This window comes from Lolium rigidum, chromosome 2, assembly GCF_022539505.1.
Source record: "Lolium rigidum isolate FL_2022 chromosome 2, APGP_CSIRO_Lrig_0.1, whole genome shotgun sequence".
Lineage (NCBI taxonomy): Eukaryota > Viridiplantae > Streptophyta > Magnoliopsida > Poales > Poaceae > Lolium > Lolium rigidum.
In genome coordinates, this window is record NC_061509.1 from 108,573,383 (window position 1) to 108,591,348 (window position 17,966).

A 17,966-nucleotide genomic window follows, 5' to 3' on the forward strand; every position below is an offset into this window, starting at 1 on the left:
GCATTGCACCATTGTTGCCATGTCATGCATACCATCTTGATCATGCTGGATCTTCTTTATCCGTAGTAGTAAGACTTGCATACGTTGTTTGTTCCAGCATTTGCTTCTTCTCGGATAGGATCGCGAAGTGGTGTTGTGAGATATGACGAGTTCTCCGACAAGTGCTTCGCGACTTTTCACGAGCGAGCCCTCCCTCTTCACCTATTTACTCTCTCCCTCGCACTGCTATCCTTATGTAGCGATTATTTATCGAGTCACGTATCCTATTCCACTTGTTTACCATAATAATCCTATATGTATCATTCCTTACCCATAGCCGTTGCTTGATGTTTGAGCCTTGCGAGTCGTAGGCGTGTTTAGGTTCTGTTGTTTATCTCGATCTGTTATCGGGATATGTTGGGTTGTTGGGAGGTTATCACATGCTATAACAGTTCTTGGAGATACACATGCTTTACTTATTTGTTAACAACTAAAATTGTAAGCAGAGGCATCTGTGAGCCCCTTTGCGAAAGCATCGGAACTTTGACTCGCTAATGTCCCCTAGGACCCGAGTTCTTGTTATCTGTTCCGAGATTGAGCGCTCTACCCATGCGTGGGGACGATTATTGGGACCCCCCCTCACCCATTACCTTTTCCCAAGTCAGTTGAAAAGGGGGCCACAACCTTGGTTTTATTTGCCTATGCCATGTATGCCATGCTTTACTTCTTGTTGCCTTCGGGTGTTTACTTCCTGTTGCCTTCGGGTGTTTATATTCTGTACTGTACCCCGCGGGACGTTTAGCAAAAGCGTGTGGTTCGCACGCCTAGCCGCCGTCGCAAACCCTGAGTCCGCTTCGGAGTACGGCCGGACTTCGTTACGGGTAGCTTAGTTGGGTGGCCCCCTAGACTTTCTTGTTGAACTGGGAACGGTCTTGTTGTGAGACATCCACCTGTCGTAAGTGGGTCGAGCATGCGTATGGTTACATTTGGGCAACCCTGCAGGGTGTACATCTTATCGATAAGCCGTGTCCGCGGTTATGGACGACTTGGAGCTGTATGACTTGATCATAGAACAACTTACACCGTTATCTTGTTGCTAATAATCTGCTAATAACTTGCGTAGTAATATAGCATTACTATAACGGCTACCTAATAAAACTTGTCCACCGTTGAGTGCCTTTTACATTGCCTCTTCGCAATTGTTGAAGGGGATATGTGTATTTGGTTGGGTTATGTTTGTGTAGTATTTATCTGTTACCTTGTGCGCTCTCTTATCTTCTCTGATTAGACGGATGTTGTAGCGTGTCTCTAATGGTTATAGTTTTGCTGCCGCTAAACCTACCATATAGCCCCAGGCGATATATATATATACTCGCTCGGCGAGCATAGCCATTTCTAGTCTCGCTAAGTACGTGCCGGAGTTCGTTCCTTGGTACTTACTCTCGCCTTTCCTCTTTCTCTTTTGCTTCCTCCCTTTTGTCGGCAACCGATGGCCCGACTTTGGCAGGTACGAGATGATGACGTTAGCAAGGTTACCCTTCCGGCTTGGCCTGGGCAGGGTTATGGACGCCACTGGTTATCTTCAGGACTCCTAGTCCAATTTGTATCTTGTTCGTACTCGGACGTGTTCGATCTTCTGTATGATTTGGATCTTTGTATTGTATATTTGTATCTTGACTCGTTGGAGTCGTTGTTGTAATATATGTATCTTGTGGGCTCTATTGTAATCCTGTTGTAATGTTTACGCTCGTGTTAATTCCTCTGGCATCACGTGTGTGATTTGTCGCGCACGTCGTGTCGGAGGGCGTCTCAGAATCGATATCATGCGGATTTCGGCGGGATCGCTGGAATCCTCAGGATACCGGTTCCGGGGAGTCACACTCTATGTACATGAAGAAAGCTCCGACTCGGTGGATTACAACATTGCTCCTTTTGATGGAGGAGCCAAGATTCTTCGTCGCCGATCCTGGGACGCTGAAGCCAGCGAAGAAGAGAAATCGGCGACAGAGGCGCTGATGACTCTCCAAAGATCTTCCTGTGAAGGACTTGGAGAAGCTAATCCGAAAAATTTCATCGCTTAGCAAGAAGGATACTATTCCATCCTCTTGCCGCGTGAAGCCATATAGTAGCACCAACCCCCTCCCCAAGGTATTTTTTCCCTCGACTACAATCTTGTCCTCTCGAGTTTTTAATATTTGTCGACTACTATCTTGCTGGCGTCCATTGCATAACTTTTTATCGACACTTATTGTTTTTGTAGAGCCACTCAGTTCTAGCTTCTCTTCCTCCTCTTCCTGAAGGTGGAGAAGTCGAAGAACGGACTGTTGTCACTGACGACAACCAGGGTACTTCTCGCCCTGAGAGTGAAGTCGCGGGTTCTAAAAAATCTGCGGCTTCCTCTGAAAAAGAAGTTGATTCTGAGGCTACCGAATCGGCACACTCCCTTCCCTCCGCTGTTTCTCCAAGGAACAAGAGAAAACGGGACGAAGTTGCCGATTCTGGCACCTCCAACGCCGGCACACCTCCTGCCGAAGAAGTTGCTCCTACTGAAGAAAGGACAACTTTCAATCCTTACTTGGATGCCCTTGTCAGCTCGTAAGTCCTTGCCACTCTTTTTTGTTTGCTCTCGATATTTTGTCTGTGTTGTTTTCTTATATTGTCGACGTTTTATTATAGTGGTGACGAGGATGAAGATCCACCTACTGACGCGGCTGCTCGAACGAGTACGTCGCGTACTTTAGTTGTTTCGGATGATCAACCTGACGTGGAGGAAACCTCGCCTCCTCAGCAAAACATCGAGCATCCAACTCCAGTTCCAAGCCCCCGTGCTCCTTCTCCAAAAAGGGCTAGGGTCGAGCCAGGCAAAGAGCCTTCCTTGCTGACTCCTTTGATGGATGATGTAAGTTATCTCTTCTTTCTCTCTTTTTATATACTTTGACCATTGCATTGCTTTGGACTCCTTCCTGATCTTTGCTCTGTGCTGTCGAGCTTTTGCTTCCTATGTTGATTTCTTTTTTCTGTAGTTTTCTCGTCAGCCTTCCATGAAGGAATTTATCCGCCTCGGTACCCAATTTATCGGGTATCGTGATTATGCCACCAAGCTTGAAGGTGCTTTTTTTTTTGTTTTTTCTCTTCTTCTTCTGTCGATCGCGCTCCTTCATTTCTTTTGTCATGATATTTTACTGTTGTTTATTTTGCCAGCGTCCCTTGCTGAAGCTAACAATCGCGCTGACGCTGTTACTACCACGTTAGAGCAAAGCGAAAAAGCTCCCAAAAAGGCTGAAGAAGATGCCGCCGCTGTCGAAGATCTTCGAAAAAGACTTCATGACGCGGAAACTTCATTGAGCGACAACATGGCTCAGCAGGCTGCTCGCGAGAAAGAAATCCTTACTCGCCTGGAGTCGCAGAGTCGACGTTTTGTTAGTAAGTACTTAGATCCTTGCTAATTCTTCGGGTCCTCATCTTTGTCCTTGCTTGCTTTTTCTTGACACGCTTCTTGTTATCCATTTAGGGAGGACGCAGCAGGACTATGAGCTAGATAATCCTGAAGGTGATTGCCTTCTCGACGCGCTTTCTCTCCTTGAGATCCATGGGGATGAGGCGCGCAAAGGCCTTACCGATGCCAGAGTAGGTCTGTCGCAGCTTTTTCCCTACTTCTTCCCGAAGAAGGAAGAGCCCAACACTTTTGCTGCTCTCGCCAAATGCTTCAAGTCTCAAGAAGACCTTGGGCTCAAACTTCGTCAAGAAGGTTTGAAAGTTGGCGTTGAAGGCACTATTGCCTTGGTCGCTGACAGCCAACAAGATGTCGACTGGACTAGAGTTGGCGACGTGAAGGAGATGGAGACGAAGAGGTGGCAATCGTTGATTAAGGCTGCCAGGCCAAATGCGAAGAAAATCCTTGCCTACCTAGGATGCAAGCCAACTCCTGCTCCCAGCTCATCGAAGCCGGAGGTCAAGTAGACCACCTTGTCTTTTCTTTTGTGCTGCTTTCTTCTTTTGAATCTGTCGCCATAGTAGCTTTGGCGACAATCGTCCCATTGGTTCATTAGGAACCATCCTTTTGTAATAGCCATGTAAATACTTTGAACGTCAATGAAATCTATTTTTCTTGATGATTGATGTCGAAACTTTTATTTCCAGTTGGTATTTGACAACTACACTTCAACTCCTCGTCCTGCCGACGCTTTTCCCACTTCATCCTACTCGAAGAAAGTACTTGTCGATGATGAATTTGTCGAAGATTCCTCGAGTAGAGATTCTACACAAGACTTGGGAGAACTTCGTCAACAGCTTCAATCTATGAAGAAGCAGGCACTTATAATAATGGAGCAATCTCGAAAATCATCGGAGAAGGAAAAAGTTGCGCTACGACAGGCTCAAGAGGCCATAGTTGCCAAAGAATCAGCTATTGCTGAAGCTACACAGGCTACCACCCGAGAGAATTTTATGCTCGAGTTGATGACTGAAGCTAGTTTGGATATGACAGGTATGTTTTGCCAACCAAAACTTCCTCTGTTTTTTCCCTGTTTCCACTATTGAAATTCTTGTGCTGTCATGAAATAGGTTCTTTTCTAGACACTGCTGCCGAGGACCAACGGGTAGACACAAGGACAAATCTCCTTGCTAATCTTTCACTTGACCATGGTTCTCTTTTCTGGGCTACTCCAGAACGCACCCGACAAATTGTCAGATTCCATGACCGCGCTTGTCAAGTTCGTGAGTTCCTCGATTTCTGTATGAGAACCTTGTCTCTATTTTATAGTACCATGTTTCCTCGGAACAAAATACTAGACACTCTTCCTGCTCTGATGGAGAAGTTCCGGGATGCCCCTCGTATCCATAATTTTGTGCGGGCTCAACTATCTGCTGGGGCAAGATTCGCCATGATTATGATTCAGATCTGCTACCCGAAATTAGATCTGACGAAGATTGTCACCAAGTGTCTGGCCAAGCAGTCGAAGCGAAAGAGGAACATCGATAAAATCAACGACACTGTAACTCCTGTAGCCGAAGAAATGATGGATGAACTTCTTCGGATGGACTCAGAATTCTTTGTAAAAGGTAGCTATGCTGAGCATACGACTGGTGCTGCAAACAACACAGGTGTAACCATAGATGATATATTAGGTAGTAACTGAGTTGTACTATATTGCGGGAATTCATATATTTTTTGTGTCGAATTTTCTTGATAATGAAGTTTGTCTATATTGTAATGTATAATCTATATTGTAAAGCCCCCGAGCCTTTGGCCGGAGCTCAAGCTATTTTGCGTCTCGATGAATTTACTATTTTGCGAGAGTATATATATTTTGTTGCCACGGGTTATGAGCCCCCGAGCCTGTCGATGAAGAAAGATGTATATCACCAATATCTTTTACTATATTGCAGCACCGTGAGCCCGCCTCATTAAAAACCTTTCAGCCCCACTCGGTGCCCTGAAAGGAAAAGAGTGCGTCTGAAAACTTGCGGGCGTTTCAGTACATTGTATTTTTACAAGGAGGATATATTTCGACTCTAGGCGTAAAAACGCCTTAGCTGCGCCACGTTCCAGGGATTTTGCTCAGGGACCCCTGTCTTCTTGTCCTTTATCCTGTATGCTCCTCCTTCGATTACTTCTGTGACGATGTAAGGGCCAAGCCACGGCGACTCGAGTTTTTCAGTACCTTTTTGATTGAGTCGTAGAACTAAGTCTCCAACCTGAAAGGATCTTGGTCGCAAACGTCGACTGTGGTAGTTTTTCAAGTCTTGCTGGTACTTAGTGACCTGTGATAATACTTCGTCTCGAGCTTTGTCAAGCGCATCTACATCGTCTTCTAATGCTTTTCTGGAAGTCTCTTCATCGTACTCCGTGACTCTGGGAGAATCATGCTCTATTTCTATCGGCAGTACTGCCTCGGCTCCATGGACCAGAAAAAACGGAGTTTCCTGTGTCGCTGTATTTGGTGTTGTTCGAATACTCCATAATACACTCGGCAACTCTTCTGGCCAAGTATGTCGAGCTTTTTCCAATGGTCCTAACAAGCGCTTCTTGATGCCATTGCAGATGATACCATTGGCTTTCTCGACTTGACCGTTGGTCTGTGGGTGCCCAACTGACGCGAAGTGCAATTTGATGCCTACTTCTGCACAGTATGCCTTGAATTCCTTGGATGTAAAATTATTGCCATTGTCCGTGACGATGCTATGAGGTACTCCAAACCGAAAAACGATGCTTTTATGAACTTGATTACCGATGCTGCGTCTGGTGAATTTATCGGCTTTTCTTCTATCCATTTGGTGAATTTGTCGACAGCGACGAGCATATAATCGTATCCTCCTGGCGATGCTTTATGTAATTTTCCCACCATATCAAGGCCCCACTGAGCAAAGGGCCAAGACAATGGTATTGGCATCAACTCTGCTGCCGGACAATGAGGTTTTGCGGCAAATCTCTGGCACGCGTCACAAGTTCGCACTATCTCCTTCGCATCCTCGATTGCTGTCAACCAATAAAATCCTGCTCAGAAAACCTTGGCTGCGATAGCTCGACTGCTTGCATGATGACCACATATTCCTTCGTGTACATCCTTCAGAATCATCCTTCCTTCTTCGGGTGTGACGCACCTTTGTAACACAACCGAAATACTTCGCTTGTACAGCTCCCCTTTAACCACCGTAAAATCTTTGGATCGTCTAATAACTCGCCTTGCTTCCACTGGGTCGTCGGGTATTTCTTTCCTTAGGATGTATGATATGTACGCTTGCATCCATGGAACCTGCACCATCATCACTAGTTCCTGTTCCTCTTCTTCTTCTAGTGTCTCTTTAGGAGCCCCCGAGGGTTTCTCATCCTTCTGCTTCTTCTGTACTTTCTTCGGCTTTGTAGATCTCTCGGCTATCTCTTCCCAAAACACGCCTGGTGGAATTGCGAGGCACTGCGACCCGATGTTTGCAAGAATATCGGCTTCATCATTGCTCAGCCTGCTGATGTGATTTACTTCGCATCCATCAAATAGCTTATCTAGCTCGTTCTTTGTATGCTACCATACAATCATTGACTGCATCACATTGGTTCATGACTTGCTGAGCCACCAATTGTGAATTGCCAAATATTTTTAGTCGAGTTGCACCACAAGACTTCGCCATCTTCATCCTGTGTATAAGAGCTTCATATTCTGCCTCATTGTTAGACGCGTTTGGAAACGTCATCCGTAAGACGTACTTTAATTTGTCGCCTTCAGGTGATATCAATATCACGCCTGCTCCAGCTCCCTCTAACCTCTTGGACCCATCAAAGTTCATAGTCCAGGTTCTCGATAAATCCGGGGGTCCCGTATTTTGTAACTCCATCCACTCTGCGATGAAGTCTTGTAGAATTTGCGACTTTATTGCTTTTCTTTTTTGGTACGTGATGTCCCGAGGAGACATTTGTATTCCCCAAAGGGAGACACGCCCCGTAGCTTCTGGATTGTTTAGTATGTTGGATAAAGGCGCCTCGTTCACCACTATTATCGGATGCGCCAAAAAATAGTGCCGCAATTTTCTTGCGGTTGTAAACACTCCATATGCTAGCTTCTGGTACTGCGGGTACCGCTGTTTTGAAGGCGATAAAACTTCACTGATGAAATATACCGGCCTCTGCACTCCATGGAGTTTTCCTTCTTCTTCTCTTTCGACAACAAGTGTCGTGCTGACCACCTGAGGTGTGGCTGCAATATATAACAGGAGGGGTTCCTTCTCTTTAGGCGCCACCAAGATTGGTGGTGTGATGGCGTGTATTTCACACGTTCGTTGGGCAACCCCAAGAGGAAGGTATGATGCGCACAGCAGCAAGTTTTCCCTCAGAAAGAAACCAAGGTTTATCGAACCAGGAGGAGCCAAGAAGCACGTTGAAGGTTGATGGCGGCGGGATGTAGTGCGGCGCAACACCGGAGATTCCGGCGCCAACGTGGAACCTGCACAACACAACCAAGCGACTTTGCCCCAACGAAACGGTGAGGTTGTCAATCTCACCGGCTTGCTTTGTAACAAAGGATTAACCGTATTGTGTGGAAGATGATTGTTTGCGGAGAAAACGGTAGAAACAAGTATTGCGGTAGATTGTATTTCGATAAAGAGAATTGGACCGGGGTCCACAGTTCACTAGAGGTGTCTCTCCCATAAGACGAACAGCATGTTGGGTGAACAAATTACGAGTTGGGCAATTGACAAATAAAGAGAGCATGACCATGCACATACATATCATGATGAGTATAGTGAGATTTAATTGGGCATTACGACAAAGTACATAGACCGCCATCCAACTGCATCTATGCCTAAAAAGTCCACCTTCGGGTTATCATCCGAACCCCCTCCGGTATTAAGTTGCAAAGCAACGAGACAATTGCATTAAGTATGGTGCGTAATGTAATCAACAACTACATCCTTAGACATAGCATCAATGTTTTATCCCTAGTGGCAACAGCACAACACAACCTTAGAACTTTACATCCATTGTCCCAGGTGTCAATGCGAGGCATGAACCCACTATCGAGCATAAGTACTCCCTCTTGGAGTTAAAAGCATCTACTTGGCCGAGCATCTACTAATAACGGAGAGCATGCAAGATCATAAACAACACATAAGCATAACTTTGATAATCAACATAACAAGTATTCTCTATTCATCGGATCCCAACAAACGCAACATATAGAATTACAGATAGATGATCTTGATCATGTTAGGCAGCTCACAAGATCCGACAATGATAGCACAATGGGGAGAAGACAACCATCTAGCTACTGCTATGGACCCATAGTCCGGGGGTCGACTACTCACTCATCACTCCGGAGGCGACCATGGCGGTGTAGAGTCCTCCGGGAGATGATTCCCCTCTCCGGCGGGGTGCCGGAGAGCGATCTCCGGGATCCCCGAGATGGGATCGGCGGCGACGGCGTCTCGGTAATGTTTTCCGTATCGTGGCTCTCGGTGCGGGGGTTTCGTCACGGAGGCTATTTGTAGGCGGAAGGGCAAGTCAAGAGGCGGCACGGGGGCCCACACCACGGGGCCGCGCGGCCAAGGGGGGCCGCGCCGCCTAGGGTTTGGCTCCCCGTGGCCCCTCTTCGTCTCGTCTTCGGTCTTCGGAAGCTTCGTGAGAAAATAGGCCTCCGGGCTTTTATTTCGTCCAATTCGAGAATATTTCTTTACTAGGATTTCTGAAACCAAAAACGAGCGAAAACGACAGCGGCACTTCGGCATCTTGTTAATAGGTTAGTTCCGAGAAAATGCACGAATATGACATAAAGTGTGCATAAAACATGTAGATAACATCAATAATGTGGCATGGAACACAAGAAATTATCGATACGTTGGAGACGTATCAGCATCCCCAAGCTTAGTTACGCTCGTCCCGAGCGAGGTAAAACGATAACAAAGATAATTTCTGGAGTGACATGCCATCATAAACTTGATCGTACTATTTGTAAAGCATATGTAGTGAATGCGGCGATCAAAACAATGTGTATGACATGAGTAAACAAGTGAATCATAAAGTAAAGACTTTTCATGAATAGTACTTCAAGACAAGCATCAATAAGTCTTGCATAAGAGTTAACTCATAAAGCAATAATTCAAAGTAAAGGTATTGAAGCAACACAAAAGAAGATTAAGTTTCAGCGGTTGCTTTCAACTTGTAACATGTATATCTCATGGATATTGTCAACATAGAGTAATATAATAAGTGCAATAAGCAAGTATGTAAGAATCAATGCACGAGTTCACACAAGTGTTTGCTTCTTGAGGTGGAGAGAAATAGGTGAACTGACTCAACATTGAAAGTAAAAGAATGGTCCTCATAGAGGAAAAGCATCGATTGCTATATTTGTGCTAGAGCTTTGATTTTGAAAACATGAAACAATTTTGTCAACGGTAGTAATAAAGCATATGCATCATGTAAATTATATCTTATAAGTTGCAAGCCTCATGCATAGTGTACTAATAGTGCTCGCACCTTGTCCTAATTAGCTTGGACTACCTGGATTATCACCGCAATACATATGCTTTAACCAAGTTTCACAAAGGGGTACCTCTATGCCGCCTGTACAAAGGTCTAAGGAGAAAGCTCGCATTTGGATTTCTCGCTTTTGATTATTCTCAACTTAGACATCCATACCGGGACAACATAGACAACGAGATAATGGACTCCTCTTTTAATGCTTTAAGCATTTGACAACAATTAATTCTTTTCTCATTAGAGATTTGAGGATATTTGTCCAAAACTGAAACTTCCACCATGAATCATGGCTTTAGTTAGCGGCCCAATGTTCTTCTCTCACAATATGCATGCTCAAACCATTGAACTCAGTGTAGATCGCGCTTACTTCGGACAAGACGAACATGCATAGCAACTTACATGAAATTCAACAAAGAGTTGATGGCGTTCCCCAGTAAACATGGTTATCGCACAACAAGCAACTTAATAAGAGATAAAGTGCATAATTACATATTCAATACCACAATAGTTTTTAAGCTATTTGTCCCATGAGCTATATATTGCAAAGGTGAATGATGGAATTTTAAAGGTAGCACTCAAGCAATTTACTTTGGAATGGCGGGAAAATACCATGTAGTATAGGTAGGTATGGTGGACACAAATGGCATAGTGGTTGGCTCAAGTATTTTGGATGCATGAGAAGTATTCCCTCTCGATACAAGGTTTAGGCTAGCAAGGCTTATTTGAAACAAACACAAGGATGAACCGGTGCAGCAAAACTCACATAAAAGACATATTGAAAGCATTATAAGACTCTACACCGTCTTCCTTGTTGTTCAAACTCAAAACTAGAAATTATCTAGACCTTAGAGAAACCAAATATGCAAACCAAATTTTAGCATGCTCTATGTATTTCTTCATTAATGGGTGCAAAGTATATGATGCAAGAGCTTAAACATGAGCACAACAATTGCCAAGTATCACATTACCCAAAACATTTATAGCAATTACTACATGTATCATTTTCCAATTCCAACCATATAACAATTTAACGAAGGAGAAACTTCGCCATGAATACTATGAGTAGAAACCAAGGACATATTTGTCCATATGCTACAGCGGAGTGTGTATCTCTCCCATAAAGTGAATGCTAGGATCCATTTTATTCAAACAAAACAAAAACAAAAACAAACCGACGCTCCAAGAAAAAGCACATAAGATGTGGCCGAATAAAAATGTAGTTTCGGGGGAGGAACCTGATAATTTGTTGATGAAGAAGGGGATGCCTTGGGCATCCCCAAGCTTAGACGCTTGAGTCTTCTTGATATATGCAGGGGTGAACCACCGGGTGCATCCCCAAGCTTAGAGCTTTCACTCTCCTTGATCATGTTGCATCATACTCCTCTCTCGATCCTTGAAAACTTCCTCCACACCAAACTCGAAACAACTCATTAGAGGGTTAGTGCACAATATAAATTGACATATTCAGAGGTGACACAATCATTCTTAACACTTCTGGACATTGCATAATGCTACTGGACATTAGTGGATCAAAGAAATTCATCCAACATAGCGAAAGAGGCAATGCGAAATAAAAGGCAGAATCTGTCAAAACAGAACAGTTCGTATTGACGAATTTTAAAATGGCACCAGACTTGCTCAAATGAAAATGCTCAAATTTAATGAAAGTTGCGTACATATCTGAGGATCATGCACGTAAATTGGCATAATTTTCTGAGCTTCCTGCAGGGCAGTGGGCTCAGATTCGTGACAGAAAAGAAATCTGGAACTGCGCAGTAATCCAAATCTAGTACTTACTTTTCTATCAACGGCTTAACTTGGCACAACAAAACTCAAAACTAAGATAAGGAGAGGTTGCTACAGTAGTAAACAACTTCCAAGACACAAAATAAAAACAAAGTACTGTAGGTAAAAACATGGGTTGTCTCCCATAAGCGCTTTTCTTTAACGCCTTTCGGCTAGGCGCAGAAAGTGTGTATCAAGTATTATCGAAGGGTGGTGCATTCTCAGCGAGGTGTGGAGTTTTCTCAACTAGGCATATTATATTAGATACATAAGTTTTAGCATCTCCCTTTTCATTAGTCTTAGGTGTGCTACTCTCATCAAACAAATTTTCAGGAACAAGCCAAGCATAATTATTTTCTAGTGCATCATTCATAGCTAGGAGCTTGCATGGTATTGGTGCTTTGATCTCCTCACCATCATCAATATTATTAGTATATCTTATTCTATCCATATCCATCTTTTCAAGGAGACTAGCAAAATTAGTAGGAGAACCAAGCATATTAAATTTAGCAAAGACCTTTCTAGCTTCTCTTGCTAGACCACCAAATTCTCTAAGAAGGGTTTCTAAAACAAAATCTTTCTTTTCCCCTTCTTCCATATCACCAAGTGTGAAAAACATATGTTGGATTATAGGATTGATATTAACAAATTTGGTTTCCAACAAGCGAACTAAATGCGCGGCAGCAATTTCATAAGTAGGCGCAAGGTCTACCAAGTGTCTATCCTCAAAATCATCAATAGTACTAACATGGTTGAAGAATTCTTCTATATTATTTCTCCCAACTATAGACCCACGTCCTACCGGTATGTTCTTTGTGGTAAAATTAAAAGGAAACATGATGAAATAAGTAAAGTAAATGCTAGTAACTAATTTTTTTGTGTTTTTGATATAAAGTGCAAGACAGTAAATAAAGTAAAACTAGCAACTAATTTTTTTGTATTTTGATTTAGTGCAGCAAACAAAGTAGTAAATAAAATAAAGCAAGACAAAAACAAAGTAAAGAGATTGAGAAGTGGAGACTCCCCTTGCGGCGTGTCTTGATCTCCCCGGCAACGGCGCCAGAAAAAGAGCTTGATGGCGTGTATTTCACACGTTCGTTGGGCAACCCCAAGAGGAAGGTATGATGCGCACAGCGGCAAGTTTTCCCTCAGAAAGAAACCAAGGTTTATCGAACCAGGAGGAGCCAAGAAGCACGTTGAAGGTTGATGGCGGCGGGATGTAGTGCGGCGCAACACCGGAGATTCCGGCGCCAACGTGGAACCTGCACAACACAACCAAGCTACTTTGCCCCAACGAAACAGTGAGGTTGTCAATCTCACCGGCTTGCTTGTAACAAAGGATTAACCGTATTGTGTGGAAGATGATTGTTTGCAGAGAAAACGGTAGAAACAAGTATTGCGAGTAGATTGTATTTCAGTAAAGAGAATTGGACCGGGGTCCACAGTTCACTAGAGGTGTCTCTCCCATAAGACGAACAGCATGTTGGGTGAACAAATTACAGTTGGGCAATTGAAAAATAAAGAGAGCATGACCATGCACATACATATCATGATGAGTATAGTGAGATTTAATTGGGCATTACGACAAAGTACATAGACCGCCATCCAACTGCATCTATGCCTAAAAAGTCCACCTTCAGGTTATCATCCGAACCCCCTCCGGTATTAAGTTGCAAAGCAACGAGACAATTTCATTAAGTATGGTGCGTAATGTAATCAACAACTATATCCTTAGACATAGCATCAATGTTTTATCCCTAGTGGCAACAACACAACACAACCTTAGAACTTTACATCATCTGTCCCGGTGTCAATGCGGGCATGAACCCACTATCGAGCATAAGTACTCCCTCTTGGAGTTAAAAGCATCTACTTGGCCGGAGCATCTACTAATAACGGAGAGCATGCAAGATCATAAACAACACATAAGCATAACTTTGATAATCAACATAACAAGTATTCTCTATTCATCGGATCCCAACAAACGCAACATATAGAATTACAGATAGATGATCTTGATCATGTTAGGCAGCTCACAAGATTCGACAATGATAGCACAATGGGGAGAAGACAACCATCTAGCTACTGCTATGGACCCATAGTCCAGGGGTAGACTACTCACTCATCACTCCGGAGGCGACCATGGCGGTGTAGAGTCCTCCGGGAGATGATTCCCCTCTCCGGCGAGGGTGCCGGAGGCGATCTCCGGGATCCCCGAGATGGGATCGGCGGCGACGGCGTCTCGGTAATGTTTTCCGTATCGTGGCTCTCGGTGCCGGGGGTTTCGTCACGGAGGCTATTTGTAGGCGGAAGGGCAAGTCAAGAGGCGGCACGGGGGCCCACACCACGGGGCCGCGCGGCCAAGGGGGGGCCGCGCCGCCTAGGGTTTGGCTCCCCCGTGGCCCCTCTTCGTCTCGTCTTCGGTCTTCCGGAAGCTTCGTGAGAAAATAGGCCTCCGGGCTTTTATTTCGTCCAATTCCGAGAATATTTCTTTACTAGGATTTACTGAAACCAAAAACAGCGAGAAAACGACAAGCGGCACTTCGGCATCTTGTTAATAGGTTAGTTCCAGAAAATGCACGAATATGACATAAAGTGTGCATAAAACATGTAGATAACATCAATAATGTGGCATGGAACACAAGAAATTATCGATACGTTGGAGACGTATCATGGTGTCAAAATTGTGCGTTTGAGATCCTCGAAAGCTCTATCTGCCTCTTCGTTCCACTGGAACTTTTCTACTTGCTTGATCAAAGCGTAGAAAGGCAACGCTTTTTCTCCCAGCCTGGCGACGAATCTGCTTAAAGCTGCGACTCGCCCAGTAAGCTGCTGTATTTCCTTTAACTTTGTCGGCTTCCTCATTGTTACAATAGCTTGTATTTTTTCTGGATTGGCCTCGATTCCTCTCGCTGAAACTAGGAACCCGAGAAGTTCTCCTGCAGGGACGCCGAAAGAACACTTCGTCGGGTCCAGCTTGAGACAGAACTTGTGAAGGTTGTCAAAAGTTTCCTTTAAGTCCTCGATCAATGTTGTCCCCTTTTTTGATGTTATGACGACATCATCAATGTACACTTGTACGTTTTTTCCAATCTGTGTTGCTAAGCATTTCTGCATCATCCGCTGATATGTTGCTCCCGCGTTTTTGAGACCAAAAGACATTGTTCTGTAGCAAAACACGCCATAAGGTGTTATAAACGCTGTCTTGACCTCATCCTCTTCTTTCAACCTGATCTGGTTATAACCAGAATATGCGTCCAGGAAGGAAAGACGTTCACATCCTGCCGTGGAGTCGATTATTTGATCGATCCTTGGGAGGGGAAAGTGATCCTTTGGATAGTGTTTATTGAGACACGTAAAGTCGACACACATGCGAAGGACTTCGTGTTTTTCTTTGGGACCAAAACTGGGTTAGCTACCCACGTGGCCTCTGTATGTAGCTCTTTGATAAAACCAGCTTCTCTGAGTCGATCTATCTCTGACAGCATGGCTTTGCGGTTTGGTTCTGAAAAACGCCGCAAAGGTTGTTTGATTGGTCTCGCTAATGGATCCAAGTTCAAGTGGTGCTCGGCAAGTTCCCTGGGTACTCCTGGCATGTCAGCTGGACACCATGCGAAGATTTTCCAGTTCTCACGGAGGAACTCGACGAGCGCGCTTTCCTATGCGAGGTCCATGTCTGTCGCGATGGATGTCGTCTTTTTTGGATCTGTCGGGTGAATCTGTACCTCCTTGGAATCTTTCGTAGTGTTGAAGGTTGGCTCCCTGAGAGGCATTCCTACATCTGGCAACACATCATAATCAGTTGTTAGCCTTGACGCCATATATTCTGCTTGCATCCCGAAAGTTTCTGATAGTCGATGAAAATCCTTGTCGCATTTATCGGCAAATGCAAAACTTCCTTTGACTGTAATTGGTCCTTGATACGCGTACAACACGCGTCCGTTGGGAACCCCAAGAGGAAGGTGTGATGCGCACAGCGGCAAGTTTTCCCTCAGAAAGAAACCAAGGTTTATCGAACCAGGAGGAGCCAAGAAGCACGTTGAAGGTTGATGGCGGCGAGATGTAGTGCGGCGCAACACCAGGGATTTCGGCGCCAACGTGGAACCTGCACAACACAACCAAAGTACTTTGCCCAATCTCACCGGCTTGCTGTAACAAAGGATTAGATGTATAGTGTGGATGATGATTGTTTGCAAAGAACAGTAAAGAACAATAGCAGCAGATTTGTATTTCAGATGTAAAGAATGGACCGGGGTCCACAGTTCACTAGAGGTGTCTCTCCCATAAGATAAATAGCATGTTGGGTGAACAAATTACGGTCGGGCAATTGACAAATAGAGAGGGCATGACCATGCACATACATGATATGATGAGTATTGTGAGATTTAATTGGGCATTACGACAAAGTACATAGACCGCTATCCAGCATGCATCTATGCCTAAAAAGTCCACCTTCGAGGTTATCATCCGAACCCCTTCCGGTATTAAGTTGCAAAACAACGGACAATTGCATTAAGTATGGTGCGTAATGTAATCAATAACTACATCCTCGGACATAGCATCAATGTTTTATCCCTAGTGGCAACATCACATCCACAACCTTAGAACTTTCTGTCACTGTCCCAGATTTAATGGAGGCATGAACCCACTATCGAGCATAAATACTCCCTCTTGGAGTTAAGAGAAAAAACTTGGCCAGAGCCTCTACTAATAACGGAGAGCATGCAAGATCATAAACAACACATAGGTAATAGATTGATAATCAACATAACATAGTATTCTCTATCCATCGGATCCCGACAAACACAACATATAGAATTACGGATAGATGATCTTGATCATGTTAGGCAGCTCACAAGATCCGACAATGAAGCACATGAGGAGAAGACAACCATCTAGCTACTGCTATGGACCCATAGTCCGGGGGTGAACTACTCACTCATCACTCCGGAGGCGACCATGGCGGTGAAGAGTCCTCCGGGAGATGATTCCCCTCTCCGGCGGGGTGCCGGAGGCGATCTCCAGAATCCCCCGAGATGGGATTGGCGGCGGCGGCGTCTCAGTAAGGTTTTCCGTATCGTGGCTCTCGGTACTGGGGGTTTCGCGACGAAGGCTTTAAGTAGGCGGAAGGGCAACGCGAGGGGCCACTTGAGGGCCCCACACACCAGGGCCGCGCGGCCAGGGTCCAGGCCGCGCCGCCCTGTTGTGGCGGCGCCTCGTGGCCCCACTTCCATTCCCCCTCGGTCTTCTGGAAGCTTCGTGCAAAAATAGGACCCTGGGCGTTGATTTCGTCCAATTCCGAGAATATTTCCTTTGTAGGATTTCTGAAACCAAAAACAGCAGAAAACGAGCAAGCGGCTCTTCGGCATCTCGTTAATAGGTTAGTGCTGGAAAATGCATAAATACGACATATAATGTGTATAAAACATGTAGATATCATCAATAATGTGGCATGGAACATAAGAAATTATCGATACGTCGGAGACGTATCAGCATCCCCAAGCTTAGTTCCTGCTAGTCCCGAGCAGGTAAACGATAACAAAGATAATTTCTGGAGTGACATGCCATCATAACCTTGATCATACTATTGTAAGCATATGTAATGAATGCAGCGATCAAAACAATGGTAATGACATGAGTAAACAACTGAATCATAAAGCAAAGACTTTTCATGAATAGTACTTCAAGACAAGCATCAATAAGTCTTGCATAAGAGTTAACTCATAAAGCAATAAATTAAAGTAAAGGTATTGAAGCAACACAAAGGAAGATTAAGTTTCAGCGGTTGCTTTCAACTTATAACATGTATATCTCATGGATATTGTCAATGTAAAGTAATATAACAAGTGCAATATGCAAGTATGTATGAATCAATGCACAGTTCACACAAGTGTTTGCTTCTTGAGGTGGAGAGAGATAGGTGAACTGACTCAACAATAAAAGTAAAAGAAAGGTCCTTCAAAGAGGAAAGCATCGATTGCTATATTTGTGCTAGAGCTTTTATTTTGAAAACATGAAACAATTTTGTCAACGGTAGTAATAAAGCATATGTATCCTGTAAATTATATCTTACAAGTTGCAAGCCTCATGCATAGTATACTAATAGCGCCCGCACCTTGTCCTAATTAGCTCGGATTACCGGGATCATCGCAATACACATGTTTTAACCAAGTGTCACAAAGGGGTACCTCTATGCCGCTCTGTACAAAGGTCTAAGGAGAAAGCTCGCATT

At 44.3% G+C, this 17,966-nt stretch overlaps 1 protein-coding gene across 1 annotated transcript in view; it reads left to right on the forward strand.

The window, feature by feature from the left end:
• Positions 1-4,302: 4,302 nt before the first annotated feature.
• Positions 4,303-17,966, forward strand: part of LOC124690020 (aspartic proteinase oryzasin-1-like) — a 45,931-nt gene continuing 32,267 nt past the window's right edge. Inside the window, exon 1 of the mRNA XM_047223464.1 lies at positions 4,303-4,465. Within this exon, the coding sequence (XP_047079420.1) occupies positions 4,303-4,465 (163 nt within the window). The remainder of the gene's footprint in view (positions 4,466-17,966) is intronic.